Source organism: Haemaphysalis longicornis, unplaced genomic scaffold (assembly GCF_048455015.1).
Source record: "Haemaphysalis longicornis isolate Haplotype H1 unplaced genomic scaffold, Haemaphysalis longicornis Haplotype H1 scaffold_6, whole genome shotgun sequence".
NCBI lineage: Eukaryota > Metazoa > Arthropoda > Arachnida > Ixodida > Ixodidae > Haemaphysalis > Haemaphysalis longicornis.
The window spans coordinates 119,385,469-119,411,753 of NW_027526407.1; the positions used below are offsets into that span (position 1 = coordinate 119,385,469).

The window sequence follows — 26,285 nt, forward strand, 5'->3', positions numbered from 1 at the left end:
CGTCGCCCAATATGCAGGTGCAAAGAACCCAGAATGTATACACTGGTACATTCGGAAGCGCCCGGTGAGTGGAAATTGCGGCTGAAACAACAACAACAAAAAAAAAAAAACCTTTCAGTTGCTTGAAGTCGAAATAACGGCTCAAACAATTTAAAAAAAAAACTTTCAGTTGCTTGAAGTTGCAACACCCTCAGATCTGGACACCTGATTCCTATTCCTTTTATGACAGCCTGAAGGGACAGAAAAAGGCGTCGTACCGTGGACGCGGCGTAATTAGCAGAGCGCAGTGCTAGGAGGCGTGCGTAAGGGCGCGTGGAAAAGCGGGAAATGGTGGGACACAAAGACGCTGTCACATCTACTTCAGTTATGGGCCTGTCACGTAATATCGGGAAACTACGAGCCCGCATGGGCCGTGATTTTTAGCCGTGCTTCCCAACCGTGGTAAACAAGCATCCGCGAAAGGGCGTCATAACTGCACACAGAAAACATATGGCTCTAGCGGTAAGAAACAAGTATTCTCTTTACACGGACTCTTCAACGCTACCAATAAACGCTTTCGCTCGTTCCTTCGCGTCTGGAAGCACTGCGAAAACTATAGAACTGAGAAAACTATAGTTTTTGCCAGCACGGAGCGGCACTGCGTTATTTGCTCGTCGCAGCAGATCGGCCTGCCGTTGTGGGTATTTGCTTTTGTGGGTTTCTTTTGAGTGCAGAGCACTTTATGGGCTCACCTTGTCGTCGTAGCTCGCTCGCTGTATCCATGTAGAGCCACACGGCGTTCCGTCGTAGCGGCTGTCGTCGCGGCGGAACCCAGAGGCTTCGAAAGCCAAGCGGTTTTTGTATCATAAGGGTTCCAAACTCGTGAACCGCTGCTGCTTGGCTTACATCTACCCGTTGTTTAGCGCAAAGAAAATCATGGGTACATTCGAGGCAAAGTATATGTAATTTACCGGCAGCGCCCGCCTTCGTTTAGTTAGGAACGATCGTTGTGTTGATTTTTATGATCGTAAGCGAAAAAAGCGGCTGCGCAAAAAAACAATGTCGCGTTCGAATTGACCCAGAAAGGCTCCAGAGGCGGGAGAAAACACTGGCGTATTCGAAGTGACGCAGAAAGGCTCAAGCCTCGTAAGGCAAAAATTACGCAAAACAGCTCCCGCATACGAAATTAAAGCACGCTTAAAAAGAACAAATCCCGCTGGCGCAGTTTCAGGCCGGGGGCGCGCGAACACTGCGAAGGCGGGAAATTTGAAATGCATGGAGTGGTAGCAATGAGCAAATAACGGCGGTGCAGTACATTATGATGAATTACTGCACTGCACATTCGACCTCGTTCACTTTGACTGGAACGGGTTTAATTTTTTAAAATAGCTATCGATAGTGTTCATTGCTGCGAATGAAGGAACGCCGTCCAATAACATGTACACCACTGTAATGACATAATTCCAGCGGTCGAAGAACATATATGAGAATATTTTAGTCATCTGATGGGCATAGAGCAGTAATTTTGTGGCTGAAATGCTTTGCGAAATACTTGAGACTAAGTACTAGATCTGTTGGCTGACTACGTTATGCCAACATTCGAGATTTCAAAAAAAGTTGAAACAAGTGTTGCACGGTCCCTTTCAGTTGAAATGAGCCGCAGCGGCCACTGGAGTGTGGCAGTAGGGATTCGTGCTGTTGGAGAAAGCGTGATTTCAGCAAGCAAGCGCGCTGTGAAGTGAAGCGGGTGTCCTTCCCTCCTCCTCATTGTTCATGTCGATCACTCATTGCTTACGTATGTACTGCCGTATATGCAATTTGTGCTAATGTTTGCCGGGGGAGCAGCAGACGTTTTTATAAGTTGTGTTGGTTTGTGGTATAATATTGCAGCGATACTGGAAGTACCTAAATTGTTGCGAAATGTTTTGCAGTGTGCCAGCAAGAAAAGAAAGCCGCAAAGAACGCGCGTGCACGTTCTGTGGAGTCTCTCATACAGCGCACAGGTCACGATTTGCTTTATTAAAGAACAGGCCTGCGAACCAAATAATTTGTGATAAGCCCTGAGCGCCCTTGATAACCTTGCGAATCACGAAGCGTATTGCACAATCATTTCCAAGAAGAGATTACTGTTCCCCTAGCTACCGCGACGACAGAAGCGGTAGAAGTGGGAAGTGGCGTGACTACCATCACTAACAATGCGAAGCACAGATACCTTTCCTGCATAAGTTATGTGACAATTGTCACTCGTATAAGGTGCCTTTTGACTTACTGTGGGGTGTAACGCACCGACGCTGCTCAGGCGATGAGGCGCGGGGTAGTGGAGGGCTCCGGATAAGTTTGGACCGTCTATGGATCTTTAACGTGGGCCGAAATTTCGAACACACAGGACTTCTTGCTTTTCGCCTACATCAGAAAAGCGGCCGCCGTTTTCAAGAATTGAAGCAGCGACCTCGCCCTCAGAAGCAAAATGCCTTATCACCAGGCGACCACACCCGCCGCGGTGGCTCAGTGGCTAAGGCGTTGCGCTGCTGAGCACGAGGTCGCGGGTTCGATTCCCGTCCGCGGCGGCCGCTTTTCTGATGGAGGCGAAAAGCAAAAAATGCCCGTGTGTACCAGATTTCGGCGCACAATAAAGATCCCCAGGTGGTTAAAATTAATCCGGAGCCCTCCACTACGGCGCGCCTCATCGCCTGCGTTGCGTCGGCGCGTTAAACCCTACAATCAATCACCAAGCGACCACGGCGGTGGTATAAGCTGCCGCTGCTTCGGCAACGTAGATTTAAATACACACCCCTTGCCCCCGTAGCAAACGGTTTTATTCTTGCCCAACAGGGCTATAGGTAGGGTACGGAAAGTTAAGGCTGCTGAAAAGCGGCCTGAATATTGATGAGAAACGAAGAGAATTGTAACGCGAGTGTACCAAACTGGTCTTCTCAGGCTTGGAATGGTCACTGCGGTTCGCGGCACAACGCTCAGTGCAAGACTCGAGAGGGCGAAATAGTACCTTTGCGAAGTCAAAAACGCATGTAAATGGCGCAAGTACCCCTATTGGAATCTTGAAAACGGTGACGAAGCAAGTGCTAAATTTACGGGCCCATTTTTTTGGCCAATAGCGCGAATATCTAGGCGCTGTGAGTGATTGATTCTGGTAAGAGCAATTTGACAGGTAATGCAAAAAGCGGATCAAGTGTGTTGACCCACGTTGTAAACTAAGAAGGACGTACTTATATGCCAAGATAATGCTAACAGAAAAATGTCCCTACTGTCACCGACGCAAGGATAATAATGCCTTATCATCAACAAATATATACCCTATTTTATTGCCGTCGCGGAGCTCCTGGTTGCACTGGAGGTTCTCTTCTTGAATATGAAGCGTCTCGCCAACGGAGGCAGGCTGTGCATGTCTCCTTACCGCTCGTCGAATGCATGATACTGCGCTGCTGAGCACGAGGTCGCAGGTTCGATTCCCGGCCGCGGCGGTCGCTTTTCTGATGGAGGCGAAAAGCAAAAACGAGATTTCGGCGCACGTTAAAGATCCCCAGGTGGTCAAAATTAATCCGGAGCCCTCCACTACGGCGCGCCTCATCGCCTGCGTTTCGTCGGCGCGTTAAACCCTACAATCAATCAATCAATCAATGCATGATACTTCTCTTGGCGTTCTAGCCGTGCTAGTGTTGTTTTACGGATGAATGGGTTTGGTGTTGGTCGAAAATGTAGCCGAAATTGTTACGGTACCCATCACGGTCAAATAAAAGGACCACATTTCTATGTATCTTGCACAAGGTAAAGTAAAATCTTTCATACCATATAGGTAGGTGTAATTGCTATGCAACTGCTTCTGAAGGACCCGAACGGCGGGTAATTGTCGGGAAAGCTGCGTGCCTATAGCTGTGTCTGGTCAATAATTTTAATTTACGTCCCCTTACTGTTTTGCTCGAGTGATCAACAGTCAGTATTTCCACGCAGCAAGCAAGCCATCCCAACAATAGAACCGCCTTTAAGGTAACGGCGTGAGAGCAAAAGCAGAAAAGAAATAAACGTTTCTGTAAGCGATGAAGATCCCGAAATGTCAGTACATTTTGTATTAAGACAATCATGTTTTAAATGCAAAGGAAAGGGAAGGGCTGATGGCCTCTATAATAATATTTGTTTACTTTGCTTATCTTCTAAATGAACACATAAGTCCCAGCATCTCAGGACGTTTGCACGTTGCGGTGGTATTTCGTCGCAGCTGGTAAGGAAATCTTCACTCGTTTACTATAATCTTGGCGTGCTCTAGCGAGGAGATGGGAAACGAAAAGCGGTACTCTCATAGCACGCCCTGTGCAGTTGAGGGTGCGAAGGAAACTCTTGCGGCTTGTCTCATTGTTACATTATCAGCGTGTTGAGGGCATTAATGGTGCATACACCAGCCGCTTAGACAAAATAGCACAGTCTTCTCTCATACTTTACGGCCTAAACAGATATGTTCGTCGCACCTTTTTGGCGGTACAAGCAATGGTATACTAATTTTTAACGTACACTAGAATGCAATACGCGAATTGTTTTTACAGCTCCCACAAAAACTTCGTTCTTTTTGCGTCCCTCTAAGGCAGAAGTATTATTTTGATTACGACGTAATTGGCTAAAAAGTGTGGGTCCGAGCTTGTTGGTATCTTATGATCCACAACAGCCGAGCGCTAACATTTTCAACCAAAGGACGTGACAGAGGAGGGCAGGACTTCCGAAAATAGCGCCTGTCTCTGTGGGTCACACCGTTTATTGCTCTTGCGTGTACCTGTGGCGGATCATGAAATTATGGCAGCAACGCTGTAGCGTCTAGACAGTCTAGGGGTACGGAAAATGCCTCCGCGAGCTCATTGTGTTAGACGGACTTTAAATGGATATATTTAGTACAGATGGCTGTGGTAAATCTTTTGGGTTTGACAAAACGCGTGTGGTCTGACATCTGCTGTTCTCAGATTCTCAGAGCGACGATTGGTGTGTTTTGAATTAACGTGTCAGCCAACTTCCCGCTACAGGAAGAGGTGTGTAAAAAGTGAAATACCTTAAAACATTGTTTCTTTGTTACTCTTCGCTGCTTGTGTACATAACTTCTCCAATAACGTTTTTCAATGAATAAACAAAGGATAAGTGGTTACATGAATTTATTCTTCGAAGTCATGGCCGCTTGATGTACTAGGGACAATCTTTGACCAAGAATTACTATATTTCACACGAAACTTCGTACGTTAGTGAGATAAGTGGCCGAGCATACCTAATGACTGAAGGTGCATTTTGTAAAAGGTTTCGCTAACAAAGACAGTTGTTTTCGGATGAGGATAATTTCAATAGTTTTGTTCAACAGTGGTGCCGCGAAAGCATAATAAAGGGCCAGAATTTTCTTAAGATGGTAGTCTTTCTTGTGCTTACTTAAACCCAAAAATTTTGGCCTGTCTGTCTGTCTGTGACTTTTTTTCTTCTTTATTACCAGTCTTCAACACACACGCACAACACAAAATAACCACACGCTGCACGTGGGACAATACACTCCGATATAAACATACCAGCTGTGCCTCCGGCTAGGCTTTGTCAGCGACAGGATTCAGCTACCCTGCCAAAATAAAACAAGGCCTGCACAACAGTATTATATAGCCACAGGTAAATCTACCCGTGTAAGGCCGGTGTACTGTTCTACCATGTCAACATTGTTCAAGAAGAACAAGACATTACGCAAGTATAAGACAGCAAATAATGCAGAAGTGATATTTGCACTGTTCCTTTATAAAAAAAATTTACATGCTTCGTTTTTGGAAAATTAAATGCCTCATCAACTCAAGAAAAAAATCACTCCGCCGTCGCATGCTCTCGCCCTCACCACTATAGCTTCTGGCGCCGTTTTGGAAATCAACCGCCAACCGTTACAAAAGGTTCCACTAGATAGGTTCAACGTTCTGCTTGGAACGCACAGGGCGCCTCGATTCACGCGCGTCGCCACCGTACGGCAGCGTTGGCATCGAGACACCCGGCCTAGAGCAGTGGAACGCGGTAAATTTAAATTGATTTAAGCAAAACTTTGCCGTCTTTACCTTGGGAGGAACGCGACGCGAGAGGAACAACATGAGAGGTGAGCAGGAAAGCGAAGGGAGGCACTTACGTGGCAAAGGTCGATAAAGTCTACCGTCTTTTGTCGGCATTTGCAACGAAAATAGCAGATACGCGGCTAATTTTTTGTAATGTTACCATCGTATCAGTTAATCATGACGGGTTTCGAACATTACGTTGAAACTAATCATTATTTGACCTTGTAAGTGTGCCGCCAATTTGCAAGATACACCATAGAGGTATTGGCTCTCTCTATCGTTTAAATACATTGTCGCATGAGCTACATGTAAGACGGCGCGACACTTCGGGGCACATCATAGAATTGTAGTTTCCTTTTGACGGGGTGGACTTCTGGAGTTCTAGGTAGAAAAATGCCCAAAATTTCCCTAAACATCTATTTATTAAAAGGAGAAAATAAAAACTAACATTACACAATGAACAGCTTGATTGTAACTAGGGATGCGTCATTATATACTATGTCAAGTGCGGCCTATTTCGCAATTCTCTCATTACAATCAAAATAGGTGTCCGTTATTTAGCGCACATGTCTTTGTGTCAGCAGAAATGGCCAGAAAAAACGCTGGCATGTGCGGGTGAGGAGCGTTCTTCCTTACACAACATTTAAATGGCTCTTCATTACCCCGTAAAAAATGGTGGCAAGATGCGGATACATGCTTTAGAATGTAGAGTGCGATAAACATAATTGTACCGAAGAAGCACGACGGGTCAAGTTTTCTTCCGTCTTTCTTTAGGCGCGTTCTAAGGAATGTCTGTTCTGCTGATTACTGAGGGATATTACAGGAATATTTAAAAAAATGCAAGGAAACGTTGTACTTTTGCTTTCCACGTACGGGTAGAAGCTGTCAGTGGTCGGAAAGCGCATGCGAAAAGCACGGGTTGCCGTCACGCTCTCGTTTCCCACCAGGAAAAAGTTTCTTGGGATACTAAAATCCGCCTACTAGTTGAAAAGGGAAAGCCTGGAGTACAATTGTGACGGGTATGTTTGTATACCCCTACGTTCACCCGTCGTCGCTGCAGTCACGCTATATTACCGCTCATACTTCTTCCCAATACACTTACGTCCACCCTAATCGCAATATTCGCCAAGTTTAATTTTTTGAAACCCAGCCTAATTCGTAACTTTATGTGCCCTAATCCACCCCACTCAAGATTAACGAGACACCCCCAACCGTCACTGTGAATCAATTATGTTCAGTACTCCAATCTAATTCACGCTATACGACCCTAGTTCCACCTGTTGCTATTTGTTACTATTATTGTCACAAACTTGAGCATACGAAGTTTAAAAGTACCGTATTGCTTTTTCATATTAGGGTACAGCGCCTGATTCTTGTCACAGTCGTCCGATTCATTCAGTTTCGGTTGTATTCGCCCTAAGAAAACACTAGAACTCTCTCGAACAAAGCGGCGGTAACTCCGACCACTCGCCGCATCGCCGGCAAGAAAATAACAAAATAAAAGCTCCATCGCTGAACTTTCACCGATGCTTCCAGTTGTTTCTAGGGGGCGAGCGTAGCTTTGCCAGTGCTAAGGCGCTCCAATGATTCCAGAAGGGAAAAAGAGGGAAGTTGTGCGCTCGACGGCAGATGGCGGTTGTGTGTTGTGCCCTCTCTCTCCGCGCCGGCGCAGTTATAAAAAGAGAATCCATGCAGAAGCAAATTAGCTACGTTCGGACGCCGTGATGTGACAACGGCTTCTGCCAGTTTGTGCGCCACAACATCGGAGACACGTGCCTTGGATGCCTCCAACCTACTCCCGGGCATAGAATCAGCGTGACGTCTCGGACGGCTTGGCCTACGACGAAGCCACGCTTCCCAGGTAGCCGAATCGCCTCCGACAGCGGTGCATTGTCCGGCCCGGTCGGTGAATATTGTGGGACTCTGTCTCTCATTTGCATCGAACTGTTCGTGTTTTTTTAGTTAACTGCTCTACTTCGTAATATCTATTTAACTCTCCTGATTGTATCATTTTGTCTAATTTTGAACTGTTTCTTGCATTTGTTTTCATCATCAGTTACCTCTCGTTTACGCTACATGTCCTCGTGCTTGTACCGTGTTTTGCCTGTCCAAATATGTCTTTCTGTTGTTGATTCGTTCAAGGCTCTGAGTCATTCTCGCCGCTCTAGTCGGCAAGAGCCGCACCTGAGACGGCCACCCCCTTCGTCACCTGTGCCCTGTATACTCGGTGGTGTTGTTTGCTCGCTTGAGTCTACAACCCACATCATCTAGCAGCGCACCCAATTAGGAAATCGATGACTATTTCTGACGTAACCTTTTTATTACCTGCAATCATGTGTTCTTATTCATTCTGTACCTTCACATTCTTATCAGGCCTGCTCCATCTCACTGTTATTCCCCTCGAGTTGGCACAGCGGGGACGCCCGTGTGTGCTACATTTTTTGAGAACCGGGTTCTATAGCCACACGAACCAACCTGTTTTATCGGTGGAGTTGTTGTAGGTCGAGACTTTTCATCTGTCTGCTGCACGTCGAACTTCTAGAGTAGTTATGAGGAGGTTCCAATCAAGTCACTCTAACTTAGAAAGTACCGCCGTTCTTTTCTCTCCGCCGCCCCACCGCGAATTCTCGCTATTCATTGGTCCGCTTTGGTGACTGGGTAGGCGGGGGCCACATTCGCTCCAGCTGCTCGGTTTGCCCCGTGAGCGGCGGCGGGGATCGTGCAGAAATCGGCTTGCATCGTCGCTTTCGTGCATGTTGATTTATTACATACGTGCTACAACGCAACAATTGACAACAGAATGTCAGGATGCTGTGCTTTTATCTGCAGAAGCTAGGCTGGAAAGGCATTTTTTCACATCCAAGCGGCAAGGGAGATACAAAGCGACGAGCGATATGGATACACAGGGTTTAGGCGGGACAAATTTATCCCCACAACAGATACAAGACTTCGCGAGGGCTTTACAGAGGGTGTTACAATTGTTTCTTTTGTAGTTACATCGCGTTGGACCCTGATGGATGTTACTGAAGAAACGGGACCTGTTGAATCGTTCAAAGGAGAAAATATTACGTTCATAGAATCGATTACGCAGCTTGCACCAGTTTCATTCAAGGTGCTGTAAATAACATTGCGCCTATTTCAGTTGTGTTCATATACTTTATTCTACCCCTGTCCTTTTTGTTGTGGACCTTCCAGGATATGCCAAAAAATAACGCAGACGCACGATGTTGCGGTGTGCATACTTCTTTATTTGGCTGTTTTTAAACATCACTACGGCAGACCTCAGGGACAGCATGATGAAAGGGGCTGTGAATTCGTAGGCCGATGTGCATACCCTCCGTACGCGGATGGAAACGGCAGTCGCCGCCCCCTTCCTCTTCTCTGCCTCGCCATAATTATTTTATTATGGGCTTTTATTTGCTTTGGATTGAGCCCAACTGAGGCTTCTTACCCTGTGCATAACTTGTTTTAAGTTCTGAACATTTTATTTGATTTAAATATAAATTGTTACATTTGCTCTTCTCCTGTTTTCCCATTTTGGTGACCTCCCTCTTTGTCCTAAAACCCGAAAGAAATTCACTGTGAGCCACTGTCGCATACATATAACGAAAATGTTTGCTGTTATGCGCCCGAAAACTATGAATAAAATCCAGTGTAGTAGATGTTCGCGGGCATGCCTTCTATACACGAGTGCATGTTTTTAAAACTGTCACAAGAAAAGTGGTGGGATCTGGCACCATTCGCTAAAAACAAGAATCTTGTTATAAGCAGGATGTTCACCTAAACTGTGCGTGAAATTTTAAGCCCTCGAGGACCCATTAAGACAGAGCTCTAAGCCGCAGGAAGTAGCGCTGACTTTACGGCGTTCGGGAAAACGTGTTACTTGCCCTTGGCGTGAAATCGTTACCGTGAAACAAAACAAATACCGTTTTATTGACTGTTTATTTGGTTCGAACATTACACGCACTTCTCACATAATCTCACAAAAAGGGGTAATACACCAGCTGTAGAAAAGTTCACACGTTGGTGCGGTGATTTCTATGCGAAGCAGACGACTATGCAAAGCGCCCCAGCACTGGAGCGCTCCTGGCAACAACCCCAATGGTGCCCGCGCGTTGACCTCTGATGTGGGCACTTTTCTAGTTTCAGTGACTTTAGGTTCCCAAGAGAGTCGGCTGCTCTATTGGTGGGCATCGGAACCGCCTCGTTGGCGTTTCCGGCGGTTCCCAGGAGGTTCCGCCGGTTCCCGCACGCACCAACAAAGAAATCAGTGTTCTCGCCGAAGTAGTTCATCTCCCGCCCACTAGGAGAGGAAGATTAGAGGTAGCCTCCTGCCGCTGACGTTTTTTAGTTCTTAGCGTGTACTGTAGAATTAGCGCGGTGATGGGGTCGCCGTTTTCGGGCGAGTGCCCGTTGACGTTCGAGCCAACTCAAGTGAACCACAGCTGCTCCGCTGTTTCAGAGGATTTCCGAGTGGGTGGAACTGGGTTTAATTTTTTCTTGTCTCTTTACAGCAGCGGCCACTTTGATACCATGCGTATTAACAAAGACGACTCCAACTTTTAGTGTTTGACGGTGTTGGACGGTGTTTGATGGTGTTTAGTGACGGTATTTATTGACAGTGATGGTGTTTATTGACAGTGACGGTGTTTATTGTTTAGTGACGGTGTTTGACGGTGTTTTTAGTGTTTGACGGTGTTTAGTGTTTGACTTTTAGTGTTTGATTCGTCTTAAAAGATACATAACCCTCGTGTTTGCTAATTGAAATTTTTCGCATTGCTTAGACTGCCAGAAGGTTGATTACATAACGGCAGAGAAGCCTTCATCAACTAAAATCGGCAGAAGTTGCTCTTCAGAGGTCTCATTTATTTCCAGTCAGTGCTGGTGTTGTGTAGAATCTTAACATTGAAAGCGAGCGCCTTCACTTTCACTCATGATACTGAGATGAGCTACGCACTGTTAGAAGGCTGTAATTACAGTACGTAAACTGGCCGAGAAGGCACACAGGCACAGCAGCTAACTTCTTCAGTTTACGCCGGGCGGTGCACCCACTGCCGTCCTAGTCTTCGTCTAAGTTTCGCCACATACCTTACACGCGTATTCCGCTTCAATGCTGCGGCGTCACTAAGGCGAGCTGTTCCGTAGCAATGCTCTATATCTTATTACTATTATGTGCCATCGACTCATGTCAGGGTTTATTAGTCTCCCACTTCGGCTTACCTGGGTTCTGCTTTATTTGCACACAGTATATTTATCTTGTTCATCCAGTTCTCCTAGCCTTTCGTCCAGCTAAAAACGACTGTATCACTGCCACACTATAGTTATTTGGGTAGTCTAGTTAGAACATTTTTTAATAGTTTACGTGGGGAGTGCATGCTTCTAACTTGTTTGTTATTCGCTTTGCTTATTTCCCACACACCCACGCTGCCGAATGAGTGACGTTCATTACTTTTTTACATGCGTTTTTTTCTCTCTTGTACATGTTGTTCTGTCATTTAAGTCAGAATGATACTGACCTCTGTTTTTAGGGAAGAAGGTTACAAGTAATCCAAGCCAGCTCTCGATCCGAGGTTAAGTGTCTCAAATCCCTTTTTTGCTGGCCCTCTTAACGGGCGTTCACAGAAACGGCTGCTAATGGCCGTAACGGCCCTGCAAATCAACGGTCGTAGCCGTGCTCACGCGGAGCTTGCGATGTTAAGTTCCGTTTGAATGATTTATCCCGTGAATCTTGAAATTTTATCTTGAAATTGCTTGAATTTATTTTAGCGCAGCATGCTGCACAGTGTATTTGTTTTACTCTTAATTCGCAACATGTTTCTGTAACGGCACTCCGGAACCTAATTTTGCTGATCCAATCTGATCAATGGGGTTGCAAATGGCTGTTTGTGGTGGTTTCTTCCTTCGACGTAATGAAGCGTCCCACTTCACGATCCATCGCTTGCACCATCGCTTCCTGTATTTCTTCAATGCCAAATGCATCGCCCGCTTTACAGTTGGGGTGACTCGGATGCCTATTTCGACCGCTCGGAGTAAGGTAAGGCCGCAAGCTTAAGCGGGATACCCGATTGTATCTCAATGCGAGAGCGGCTTGGGCCTGGTTTCCGAGGCAACCTATTCTTGAGACCGCCGAAGTAGCGGTGCTCTGGCTAGCGATAGAAAAACTAAGCACCACGGCTTAGCATGTTTTGCCTATGTTACCGCTTTCCACCACGCGTTACCCCAAGAGCAACCGGTCACGTGACTAGAGCACAGGTAAGGCTATAAATTGGGGGAGAGTAGCAGGAATAGTAGGAAAGGGCTCAGTTGACTGCCCGGGGCTGATGAGTTTGCCATTGAAAAATGCAGGAGCAGGCGATGCTTGTGCTGACTCCAGCACCGCTGTCCTGCCAGAAGTTAATAAGCGAGCGCACCGGCGACGGTGCTCACAGGAAGCGTTTTTGCGGCAGCGGGCATAGGTTGTTTCGGGAGAGGAAAGGTGGGGCTGCCCTCCTGCCTATCTAACGACGGAACGCACGTAGACAGCGGTGCAACAGAGGCCGCGGAGCGGCGGTGGCTCGCGCTGCCCTGGAACTCCGCCTGATGGGTGTGAATTGTAGGTCTCTTTTTTTTGCCTGCTCAGAGCAGCTCTGAGCAGTTCCAGGCAGCCCCAAACTGCTCCCGCCATAGATGTTCTATGGGCAAATAAAATACGGAGCTGCTTGGAGCTGCTCAAAGCTGCTTTGAGCAGGCAAAAAAAAGAGACCAAGTAATTATCGCTTTTGTTAACGGCTGTTGAAATGTCTGTGTAACAGGGGTACCAGTCTTGTATTTCGCGATCTGCCTGTAGCGGGCTTCATCACTATCCCCTATCCCCTATCAACACTACCCCCTTGCTGGTTAGTGATGAATATGAGGTCGACCTCGTCGTCTTCCGGAAAATAAGTGTTCATTTTGGAGCCCAACCTACGAGCCAGCCCCCGGGCTAAAATTATGGTGCACGAGATATTGTATTACAGCTCTCAAGTTATTCAAATGTGGCAAGGCTAGGGGTTGTGAGCAAAATTTACCATTTTTAAACGGTCTTTTCCAGTTAACTCAACACTGACAGAAACAAACAAGGAGAAACCAGCCATAAGACCACACCGGCCGTATGGCAGTTCCCGATAAACACCCCATCAAAGATGTGGGGGGACTTCCTCAAGGCGTTTTGTTGTCGTTTGAGAAGAGGCTCAAGCCAGAGCTAATCTGTTGTACATGTGACGCTGTGACACCGAATGGGCTGAAAGACGGCAAAGGACACCTCTTCTGCCGAGATTGTGCCGGCGTCCAAACGGACAGCTGTAACCTGTTCACATGCTGCTTGTGCGGATTTCAAGGCAATATTGATGATGTAAGTAGTAGTTTTTTTCTTTAATAGATTCGCTGTCCCCTATGTGAAATAGCGAAACATTTTTCATGCAGTCAAGCTCACTCGACTATGTCGCAATATTTGTTTTATGATACCAACCTCATGGAATACCACAATGGTAAGCGACACCGATAACTGATCTTTTCAGTTGATTATTATCTCATTTAAAAAAAATGATAACACTAATGAACCAAATACAGGAGCCTTAAATATTAATTTTAGGAGGCTTTATTACCATGTCTCAGTGCTTTAATGTTGTGTCTTGGGATGTGTACAACTGTGTACTTTGTGTACATGTGTACATTGTGGGATGTGTACAACTCGGCCGGCGCTGTTTGCCTACCAAAGCCAGCATGAGCACACTGAATTTGTCCGTCTGCTTTATTTCCTGAAACAATTACTGTGAACTGAGAAATGCTTTGAAAAAGCTTGGGGGTTACGCCACTAGCAAGGGCGTCAGCACGGGGATGAAAGGCGCAACTGCCTACCCCCGTCCCCCCCAAGATAAACCAGCACGATTGCCTTTCCCACCGCCCACTCCCCCGCAATGAAACGAGGGAATTGAATTGAATTGAATTGAAGCAAGGTTTATTAGATCCTCGTAAATGTCATACAACACAATATACAGAAAGAGGTCCCAAAGTAAACACTGTGGTGGGACCTCTTGTTAGTAAACGCGAGAAGTGATATAAAAAGGTACATAAAATGCAGTCGCGTGTACAGTATACAAGGTGAAAAGTACGACAAACGAGGTTAATAAAATAATATACGTTTGCGTGACAGAAATGTTTTCGAAGACACAATACATAATTATACAGTGCAACAGATTAAAAGGTTGGTCATAAAGAACATAGCCGTAATAATGAATTTTCTAAGTAATCACAGTAAAAAACAGACAACAAGAATTAGAGGGATAAAAATGTCCTGAGTGAGTGTTTGAATGAAGAAATAGGCGACATATCTTTAAGATCAAGAGGGAGGCTGTTAAAGTTCTTTATAGCAGTGAATTCTACCGTTTGTTTTTCATAGTTTGTGCGCACTTTTGGAAGCAGATAGTTGTGTTGAAGTGAGAACCCTGTGTGGTTAAAATTGGTAAGTTTCTTTCTATTGATTATGTATAAGTATTCCGACTTTTTGGTTAAATGGTAAGCAATTATTTCCAGGTTATACAGAACAAGTTTTTCAAGGGTAAGGGTAAAAAGGTTTACTTTCCGAAAAAGTGGGGGCACATGCGCGTTGTACTAGCTGGATGGTATCAGTTGAACCGCTTGGTTTTGAATGTGCTGAAGGAGGGTGAGGTGCGAATGATAAGTAAGGCCCCAAGACAGGATACAGTAGTGGATGTGACTATGAACAAATGCATAGTACAGGAAAATGAGCGTTGATAAGCTAAAATATTGACGCGCTTTTAGCAAAACTCTAATACCATATGCCGTCTTCTTTTTTAAATACTGAATGTTAGCAGTGAATTTAAGGGAGCAGTCCAGTTGAACACCGAGAAACAAGCATTCATTGCTTGAGAATATAGGGTGGGAGTTAACGACTATGGTCACATTATCGTGCCTGAGTGGGCCCCCTCATGACATAATCCTAGCGACTCTCATGGCTACATGTAAAGTTTATTCCAAACAACAAATATGTTGAGAATTCAGACACACAAACCATCTGCGTTTCAAAACTGCGACCGATGGATGTTTTCTGGTGAAGCTTAGACCGAGCCACATGCACCAGTTGATCTAGCACGCTGACACGGAACGCGTGCAGGTAACATCGCAATTGCGCATAAAAGATATCATGAAAACGGGGATCATTACTTTATTTCTTACTTGCTATGGACACTGCAGCATACGGCGTTTCTTTAATTTTTTGCATCGCCTTAAATGGTAAGTTTTTGTACTATTAGATCTGTTTATCACAAGCTTCTTACAATACCACTACGCCTAACTACTTACCATCCTTGCATGTCATTTTCTTCAAAATTGAGATATCCCATGACAACCATTAAGATGAGTGGCTGTCAGTGGTATTCACCACCTCATCGTCAAAAAAAACTATGGATGAAACATTATGCTTAGAAATATGCTGTGGACAGTTCTAGCACAATCGCTGAGCTTATAAGTGAATGTGTCATGTAGCACGCACCCTATAGTGATCAAGACACCCTACTTTTATCTGCCTTAGTCTTGTACGTAAACCTGCTTCTAAATTATGCGAGTGCCATAGAGTGTAACGAGAACACATTGCCATTGCCGCGAACCCCCCAAACGTATAAGGGATCCTTAAAACGTTCTAAGAATGTTAAGGCGAACCTTCCGTTTAGCTGCTATTTAACCTGCTACCGTTTGTATTTTATTACGTTGAAAGTTTTAACAAAGTATTGCTGATATGGCATTGAAGGTCCAAGTCAAGCTTCTGCAGTAGCCATTTGTAAATATCACGCATTTGTCAAATCTTCGTTCCCACTGTTCAGTTCCGTCTTGATGAAATGTGTTTTCTTATGTTGTCAGATGACCGGTAATGAAAAGGAATGGCATATTCTGGAGAAAATGACGGCTGCTTGCCCAAATGAGGACAAGTGCCCATTTAAAGGAACCCTGGAAGATGTTGTGGTAATTTTTTGGTTTCTCATTCTCGTACATTTCATGTAAAATAGAAATCAGCGAAGAATCTGTGATTGCTTTGTTGAGAGCAATGTCGCAATTTGATATCTTTTCGGACACAAATCGCATGCAACCCTAGTATTCATAAGTTTACTTGTAATCTTCTTATTCCACAAAATAAATAATAAACATTTTTAATCTGAATTCATTCTACCCCACTAAAGAGTGCGGGTGAACTCCCGCCCTCGTCGTTGCTGGGGCAAGGGGTATGTGCCCTCAAATCGGGTGGCGACTCCTGTAATTCTGTAAGGGGCTTGTCGTGGGCAGCAATAGAACCCAACTTTTAATTTACGCGAGAGTCATCACTGGGTCGCCGGTGGCCGTTACTGGCGACCGCATAAAGATAAGTCATTGAAGCTTAGCAAAGATTGCAAACAAAATACCTGCGAGTAACTACTAATTTTCAGGTGACGACCAATTGTCAGGTGGCAGTCACCCATAGGTTATCCCATGGTAAACGACGTGCCCTCACTCTTGTGTACCTGGAACTTTTGGGTCTGTGGTCGCATTGTAGCGTAATTAGATTATCCCATGGTTGGTAACTACAAACATGGAGACAAATTGTTACTGGCATCGGTTACGAAAGGGCAACTGGACCCTTCGGTAACTAATTTAGTGGTTTGTGCGGATTGTTGGTAATGAGTTACTGGTTTACGACCCATGGGTGCATAGCTAGTAGATCAGTACCAATCTTGGGGTCAATAGCAGTTGCTGACTCACCATTGTATCATGTGACCTACCTGCGTATGGGCCGTGGGTCACTACAAGGTAAGTAACTTTGGCAGCCGATATTAGATATCATCAACAACTGTGTCACTCAGTGGTAACGCTGAGACACTATCGTTTTTGACTCACGGGCTAAAGTCGTGTAACCAATCTCGCCTCAGAGTACCTGCGGATGACACACAGTTCAGGTATTATTGTCACTGTATTTCACCACTAAGTTTAGGGTAGATGGTAGAATTCGTCTTTTGTGCTGAATCGTAGGTCATTACTATGGTTCTGTAGCAGTTATGTTATAACAGAAATAGTTGTGAGTGAAGGCACTGGTAGCCGTTTGCTTTAGACATCTGTAAGAACACACAGCCTTTCTCTAAGATGATAACTTCTACTCTGTTAATTTGTCGTCTGAGGGGTGGGGATTTCTGTTCTAAAAAAAAGGTTCATGTTACAGAATACACCTCCTTGGAGTGTTAAAGTACGTGCTTCATGCTTTTCTAAACATCCAAAAAAGCAAGGAAACCTTCCATTTCGTGTATCAAAACCTTCAAGAAGCTTAACACTGAAAACTACAAAAACGAAAGAACCACAGGACGAGCGCTCGTCCAGTGGTTCTTTCTGGTGTGTCCCGTTTTCAGTTTAGGGCTTTTTTAAGGTTCCGCCATGCAAACTCATTAACTTGCCCAGCTCGCCATTCTGCTGCAGCATGCTTCCATATCGTGTTCGTGTCCGAAACAAAATCCTGCCGCTACCTCTTGGTAGCGTGATCGTGTGTGCTTTTCTTGCGCCCTTGTGTACAATCGCTGTTTGACGAAGTACAAGGGCCAACGATTGCCACTGTCGATTCTACTGGACACATATTTCTTAACTTACCATTTCCCAGCTGTGGTCAGTGGCTTCACGCTTTCTTCACGTGTTTTCTTTTGGTAACATTTCCTTTATTTCGTTTTATTTCATTTCAGGCGACACAGGTAGCACTATCCGATATGTAGAAGTGTTTTTTATGAGAGTTGTGACCCGCTTCAACTAAGGCTAATGTCTGCAATGTAAATTGCTGAGTTGGCTTTTATGGACAGCAACGCATTCACCAACCTGTAATGCAAAAAGCATAAAACTGGTGCAATAGCGGCTCTTCTTGCGTGTGATTTTGACTTGCGGCTACTGAACATTTGATGGCAAGGTGCTTGTTATTCAATTTATTACCATTTACAGATACTATTTCGTATGTACGGCCGTGTGAGCGAGATTTTGGCGCACGTTAAAGATGCCCAGTTGGTCAAAATTAATCCGAAACCCTCCACTACGGCGTGCCTCATCGCCGGCATTCTGTCGGCGCGTTAAACACCACAATCAGTCAATTATTTCGTGAGTACCCGCAGCTAGTTACTAGTCCTGCGCTGATTTCTTCCATTACTCATAAAGACGAAATGAGTGCGCCTAGCCTGGTCATTATCGACCATGGGAGCGAGATACTGAAAGTATTACGGACAATATTTTGTCAGGTATTCTGATCTTAAAAAAATATTAAGAAACGTTCCTTGACTTCAGTACGAAATACGTGCATCTAGATGCCGTGTAAGTAAATTTTTACTTATGTGTGTACCTAAAATACCTTGCAGCGCCATTACAAGACATGTGGCCAGCAAGGAAAGGTATTGTGCCCTTTGTGTGACTCACCACAAGACCGCAAGACGCTGGCTGATCACATGAACGATGTCTGTCCGCGGAGATTTCTGAAATGCTGCTTCTGCCAGGAAGACGTTCAAGCGTGCAATAAGCTGGTGAGCATCTGAATACAGTTTTGTTTTTCTAGAGCGGTATGGCGAAAAACTTCCTTTCACGTCTGAGTGCCCGTAATTTCGGTACGCGTCATTCATTTCAAACTGGCTCATAGGCGCACATTGCACCCCATTTGTAGCTTTGTGCGTAAATATTCACATTAGGCACCACCAAATTATTCCCGGCAATGGTTACCAGGCATCTTTTAACTGCAGAAACATCTCAAAAACTGCTTGTAGTTAACGTTACCGGCTATTGGAATAATGGAGGTGGTTTCTTTACTTTAGTTTCTTTTAAGGCTTCATTACACATGTGTTAGAAAGGGATGTATTGAAAAAGCAAAGTTTCCACTCACGCCCAAGACTTGAATGGTGAAGCTGTTGCAGGGGACCATTGCCGCACAGGTAGTTAATTTTCAGTATCATGGTTTATTTGCATAGAGACAGGGCCAGTAATCGCTGTGCTGTGCGTCGAAGAGGTCGCCGTCTTCTTCGGGGCGTGTGGTGGATGAGCCATCCCCAGCGTTGTAGACTTACAGCAGCTCTTCATCGTCGACTCGAGGCAGCCGTAGCGGGATCTGCGAGTCTTCCCGGAAAGGGTTTGCTCACTCGTAGCCATGTCTCTAATTATCCAAAATGCCTTCTAGATACAGTTGAAACTCGATATTGCCAACCCAGTTTTACGAATTGCCCGATTTAACAAAGAAATACGGATTTCCCCAGTAGATGCCCATAGCCCTGATGCTTTCATGAACTCAAAATAACAACACAAATTTCTTCATTAAACCCGCTTTAACGAAAAAATCCGCAAAAAAAATATGCATATAAAACATGTTTTTCCAAATTTATGGCGTCTAGAACGCCTGGCAGTGTGCGGACAGCGGAGTGCGAGCACACGACCTAGCAGTGGGCTATTTGCTCGTGTTGCGGGCTCCACAAGCCCGCAACACGAGCAGGAAGAGGCATCGCGCAGTTGTTGGGAAGAGCTTTGTCGGTGTGACGAGGTGAGCACAGATCAGAACTTTGACGACTTTGTGAACGCCGACGCAGACGCGCAAACTGACACAACAGAAGTTCTTGATGACTAGGAGATCGTGCAGCTTCTTTCCGGCGTACAAGAGGAGTTTGGAGGCGCGAATGATCCGGATACTCTCGAAGCTCCCGAGCCCACCACCAAGCCAGGTGATGGACGCCGTCAACCTTCTGATGTGGTTTGCCTGGCCACACAAGGATGTTGAGGGCTCTTTGACTTCACTGTCCAGCTAAGAGAATTGCGTGCTAACGCTGCTCAAAAGGGCGCGCAGGCGAAAATAACAAGCTTTATCTCGACGCGATACATTTGTCGTTCTCTAGAACGAAATTGGTCGTTCTCTTGAATATACAAAGTTCTCGATTTAACGAAAGAATCTGCTGGTCCCGGTGATTTCGGTAAATCAATGTTCAAGTGTAGTGTGTCCCTCTGGTAAGCTTCCCAAGCAGGAGGTCTTTTAATCTTTAATATCAGCGCTGGAGTTTTGTTTTTTACTTGCGCGGTCTCACTTGACGGCAGGCTAGATTTTTTTTCTTTTTTAACACGAAAGTGTTTTATGCCGGGTTACGCCAATATCTCACTGACGTCATATTCATCACAGAGATGACGTCGCTAGAAAATGTACCATTGACGCGGCGGCTTCCGGATTCGAGCCCACGAACTCTCTCACCGTAACGGGAGGTACGAGGCGCTCTGCCAACTGGCTATGAACTTAGGCGTAAACAGCTGTAGGAACGCGCCCTTTATCCTTCCCTATGACTCATTCAGATGGTGCTGCCGTCTAGGAGAGGCGGAGCGAAGTAGCGCATAATGACGCTAATGAGCGCCGACAGTTGGCGCCTCGCTACCAGCGCCTTCGAGCACGGGGGACACGCGTGAATTGAGGCGCCCTCCACTGTTTGCTTCTTTGGGTGTGATGGCCCCCTTGTAAGGAAACCTTGCATTAAGCGCCGCTGAAAGGCAATGACTCTGACGGGTTAATGTCACGTTCGTGACTACTTTTGTGCGATGAGACACACGCCAGCGGGAAGCGAAACCTGCTTACGCGATTACGGTCCAAACAACGAATTGTTCCTCTCGCGTTCTGCAAGCTGAGCTCGTCGCAACGCAACCGTATACCGTACACGCCACGGAGCAGAACATGTTCACACCTTTGCTGAAGCGACCCCCCACCAGGACGCCACTGGCCAAGCACACCCACAAAACAGCCGCTTGCCCAGAAGTGATGCTCCTTTCGCTTCAAATTTCGTTGCACAGTTTACGTTCGTGTTTTATCGATTCCTAGAGATTTATTTTTCGGTAAATCCACTGCACGAGCCGGAGATTCGGCGGTCCTAGCGAGACACGCGCACACCAGCCCACGGCATTTTCGTGGTATGTTTTTCCTGCAACGGCAAACCAACTGCTTGCACAGCAGCTGCGCTTTAAAAAAAGGGGTACACTTTTAAAGCACCTCTAAGCTGCAAGCTGGCAGTAAACATTTCTACATCGGAAGATTATGTTGGTTCGCGACATTTAGAGAGACAATCTGAAAAAAAAAGTGTTTCTCTGCCGCCATCATTCCCACTCATCCAACACTAATATAGCCGCACTTCCTCTGCTAATGTTGTGTTGATCAGACTTTTGCTTGCCTGGGGAGTAGGTGGGAAGATGTAGGAGCAAACTAAAAGTTTTTCCTATACAGCCTCCTGTTTGGGCCCCTCTAATTCATTCATCATTAAATATGCACTTCCAGCTTTCTGTACTGGGCTTTAGTTAAGTGCTAAACATTGCATTGTTTATTCAACAACAACAACAACAGTACAGCACAATAGAGCAGCTCATGGGGAAATTCGACACAAGTGATCGCCTGACCACGCCCGTAGGGCCGCTTCAACGGACACGCAGCAAGATAATTGCAGGCCAATTCATGCAAAAAACATAAGTAATAAAGGAATTCAGATAGCCACAAAGGGTTAGCATCCACTGCACAAGAGAGTCATGGTAAAAACAGCGTCAAGGAATGCACTGTGGTATTTCTAAATCATGTTTTGAAGGAAACAAGAAAAGGAACCAAAAAAAAAAGAAAATAAGACAGCGGAAGAAGGGCCTAAAAATAGCAGAAAGCGAAAACTGCCCAAATGAAGGATTCATATGCTCGTACACACATACAGTGTGAAATAACATGGCAGACATTGATACTGCTGGTGACGTAACGAGGATGTTTCATATAAACTGCAGAAACACACCATCTAATTGTTTTCAAAGTACTTGCATGGATGGGGATATATCTATAACGTCGATTACATTCGGGTGCTGGTTGAGAAGATTTGGAATCGGCCAAGCTAAAAATTTTTCACCCTATTTAGTTCTTATTCTCGGTGTTTTTAAACTATTGTCTTAAATTATAATATCGACATACATTGAGAAGAATGAACTACGGTCGCTTTGCATTTGTGAGAACACAATTTGAGAGAGTCGCAATTTATACAGGTTATGAATTGTAGGGATCTTAAGCTGTCTGAAATTTGCTGTTCTCGCCTAATCGAGTGATCATTGAACTTTCGAAATACATTTCCTCCGTATTGAAGCTGGGTGCTCAGATGATATCTGCCTTTTGAGCGAACCACAATGTTCCCCCTTACGCAAACGCAATGACGCCAATATCGGACAGAGGCGTGTGCACGCTAAAATCAGATCGCATATTGTTCATGCACCAGAAGTCTGACGGAGAGAGTGTAAACAAAATGCTATTTTTATTTGCAGAAACACGAATCCAGCTGTCGCCAGCGTCCCGCCACGTGCCAGCACTGCGAAATGGAGTTTGAAACTGTGGCTGAGGTGACTATTGGTCAGCAGCGTAGTTGCCGCCATTATTGTGCCCTCGGTTGAAATTGCGCCAATTTGTCATATAAAAAACAATTATTGTTAATTATAATGGCGTTACACGTCCTGAGGCGTAAATAAGGAATATTATAACACGGAAAGGCGAAGACGAATAAGTGGCATGACAAAATATCTACGAAATGTTAGTGCCAGTTAGCCTGCTAAGCCTAATGAGGTGTTTCGGGTGCCTCAACGCGGGTGTATTCAATTTTCTTATTGGCTATTCGTACAACTGATCTACTTCTGCACTGCCACTGTCTTTTTTAGCGCTCGTCTCTGTGCCATCTTGACCGTTAGTCCATGTTTGTAGTGCTGTTTTTCCTATCGGAGCAATTATTCAATTTTTTTTATAAGCTCTGGTCATTGTTGCTGAAAAGCGTATTCTCAGCTGTTACAGTTCCGAAGCCTTTAGCGAAAGAGAAGATTAGCGTGAAGAAAAAACCGGCGTGCTTTGTTACGAGTAATTTTGTGGCTGGCGGTTTCTTTTGGCCGTCTCAGGTGTAATAGCAGCCTCGATCTACCACCTGCATAAAGCTCTCGGCGGCATGAAATACTTTAAACAGAATGTATTTGAAACAATGATTTGCGCCATATTATTTCATGTCATTTTTCCAGCTGGAGGATGAGCACTACGAAGTGTGCCCGCAAGTTCCAATGCACTGTACCTTCCAGGCACTTGGCTGCGAATTTTACGTAAGTACCATGTGACTTGCTGTGTTTGTCATATGGAAGGGAATATCCAATTAGCAAATTTTTACGGGCATTAGAAAACAAGAGTAATATATGAACCACTCCAGGTGCATCCCTATCATCTTACCACTTTAGATAAGTAGCTACTAACGATGACAGGCACTAAAATGTTGCTTCTGAATTCCCTACCTACGCTCTACATCCGACCCGCAAAACGTATTTTCATGATTTATAGCGGAAAATCTACACAAATCAATATTCAGTGAACTAGTATAGCAACGAACCCAAGCACTATGCAAGGTGCAAGAATTCTAGGTGTAGTAGCATAAGCGGACACAAACTTCTACAGCAAGTAAAGACAATGAATGATCGTGGTAACAGCGAACGTACACCTAGCAGTTGATGCCACTGAGTCACAAGTGGCTGTGCCCGTATTTTCACAAAAATACGCCTTAATCATCGTAAGGGATTTCTAGGAAGGGTGCAAGAACCTCAAGTAGACCTGGGCAGTTAGGGTGGTTACTCACATAGTAACAAACAAAATGTTTTGCGGCCAATATACTTAAAAAGGTGACTGAGAAGCGAAGGTGTATCGCCAATTTTACGGTGCTACAGTACAAAATTTGCATCTAACTTTAGATAATTTTTCTGACTGCAGAGACGTCGAGTGCAAGACACTGTCATTTCTGTGCCAAGACATGTATCTGAAATTTGATATAAATGTACTATTTTACTTCAAATTGCCACACCAGCTTCGCTGCTCAACCACCTTCACAGACTAGAATGGCCGGAATTTTCCTTCACCATGCGGGTAGTCATTCGAGGTACCCAGGCCTACATGAAGTTCTTGCACCCTTCCTAGAAATCCATTATGAGGATAAATTCGCATATTTGTGAGAATATTGCCACAGCCAGATGCGACTCTTCATCTGTGGATTGTGGCAGAGTGGCACCCTCTGCGACATGCGCGTTCATTGTTACTAGGGCAGTTCATGTTCGCTTCTTGCTTTAAGATATTGTGTACTTGTAGGCAATCACGGGGAGGACTTACGCATTTGGCAATGTCGCGCTTTTGGACCGGCGCGACATTGGTGCTTGCAATTTCCCCTGGGACCGCGTTCGGCTTTCCAGACTTCTGGTTTGACCTGACGGTGACGGTGGCGCGGCGAGGCCCCCCTCTCGTTCTCTGACCTCTCTGTTGCAGGTGTGGAGAAGCCCTATCCGCAGTTCACATAATCATTCAATTCAAGGCACTTGACACAGCGCGACACAAACACTTCCCACAACTAAACAGAATACACATCCCACTGCTCCTACCGTTTTTCCTGTCTGACAATCCCATGTTTTCTGTCAAGCGCGTTCTCAGATATTTAGCAGAAATTCACTTTTTAAACCCAATTTCATTCCATGCATGATCACTCCCTGGCCTTATACACCAGCCATCCTGATTGCCGTTTTCTGACTTTACTTTGTTCTTACTGACTGATCTTAGTGTTTATGTTTTCACCTCTGGTATATAACCATTGTTCTGGCGCTCTTGGCCGCAGTTGGCTGTGCGCCTTAAACATCACACCATCATCATCATCATCGTTCTCTGACCTTCGCATCAAAGACGCGGCGGCACGGTCACATTTCAGACACTTCTCGCGACGTTCTTCCTCGTACGACGCACGGTCTTTTAGGAGACCGCTCTGTTTCCTTGTGGCTCGCTAACTAAGTTACTAATACGTGGCCATGGTGCGGTTCGCCGCGAGAGATCCTGGTGTTTCCTTCTCCGTTGTAGATTGACACCACTTACATTCGGCTTCTTTCTTTCTTGCGCACTTAATGATTCGCAGCGTTTTCTGCTTCGTTGCACACGGGGGGATTTCACCCTGCAATAGGCAGCTTCTCTTGAAAACCTAATGGGTTCGTTAAACTTGTGTGGTGACCGGTCCCTTCCTTCCTATTGAGTGGAGGATTTTGTCAACTAAGCGTCGTAGGCTAAGCCACGTAGTAAATGACAGTGCTTTCGCACTTGACAACGTATCAACGGACCACCTAACAGGGCTGACTGAAACGTAGAACGCCGCAGTCTATAAATACATAGCTCTGTAAGAAGCAAGAAACAGCACTCAGACTACTCAAGTACAACGCGTTCCCACAATCAAGAAGAATTCGGTACTCCTTTTCTGTACTGCTTTGAAGCCCCATAAATAAATTGGCGTATAACCAGGAATACACGGGCACTTTTTCTAAGACGGTGAACGGAACCACTCCACCCCTATTCACATTTCTTTCCTTAGAACGCTAAGACACGATTCTTCTGGAGTATGAATGGAGAAATTTGTTTAGCAAGGAGGGTTAGCGTTTACCATCTAGTTCTGGAAAATAAGCAAACGTTGGCAATATCATTTCTCTTGTCACACCGAGAACGCAGAATAGCACTGTAGGTAGCATTGGTTTCCGCAGACACTGAACGTAACGTTACATTCACGTAATTATCCGCATTTCGCTGGAGTACCTTCCTTGATACAACACGAAAGGGTCGTTTTGGTTTTCGTGATTTGGTTTTTGATGAATTCATGTTGGCGTGCTTCAAATGATGCATTTTTCGAAAAACCTGTATTCGTAGGCAACACGTAATGAGGTCACCATTCATGAAGCCAATGCCAAGCACACCGATCTACTTGTTCAAGAATTGTGTCGCCTGAAAGAGGAAAACAAGGTAAATATGCACTCCAACTAACGAATACTGCGCTTTATTGCGTACGAGCTAAATGCCTTAAAGTGTTAAAAAAACTCCAGTTGCGACCGAGCCCCCTTCAGTCACCGACAGGAATTGAAAAAGCGGTGAGAGCGCACAAAAATGGGGACACCAAAACGGCAACACAGCACACAACCCTGAAACCACGCATTCGCAAAACCCGCTATTACCTTTTACGCTGTCTGTCCATTGTTTTTTCGGTACTACTTTTGGGAGGCTCTATGGACTAGCCGAAAAGTGAACTGGGTGATTTAGGGTAGCGTGAATGGTGAACGTCTTTCGCGTAGGTTCCAGTCATTGCGTCGACGAGGTGCCAGAGGCTCCCTTACAAGTATTCAATTAATGGCGGACGGAAGAACGCCATCAGG

General features: G+C 45.3%; 1 protein-coding gene across 2 annotated transcripts in view; it reads left to right on the plus strand.

Moving 5' to 3' along the window:
* Positions 1–26,285, plus strand: part of LOC144141135 (TNF receptor-associated factor 2-like) — a 38,412-nt gene that overhangs the window by 2,733 nt on the left and 9,394 nt on the right. For both annotated transcript variants that reach the window (XM_077672667.1, XM_077672668.1), the window contains exons 2-7: positions 13,111–13,410; positions 15,936–16,037; positions 18,428–18,589; positions 22,362–22,436; positions 23,097–23,174; positions 25,786–25,878. In XM_077672667.1, coding sequence (XP_077528793.1) covers positions 13,171–13,410; positions 15,936–16,037; positions 18,428–18,589; positions 22,362–22,436; positions 23,097–23,174; positions 25,786–25,878 — 750 coding nt within the window. In that variant the 5' untranslated portion in view covers positions 13,111–13,170. The remainder of the gene's footprint in view (positions 1–13,110; positions 13,411–15,935; positions 16,038–18,427; positions 18,590–22,361; positions 22,437–23,096; positions 23,175–25,785; positions 25,879–26,285) is intronic.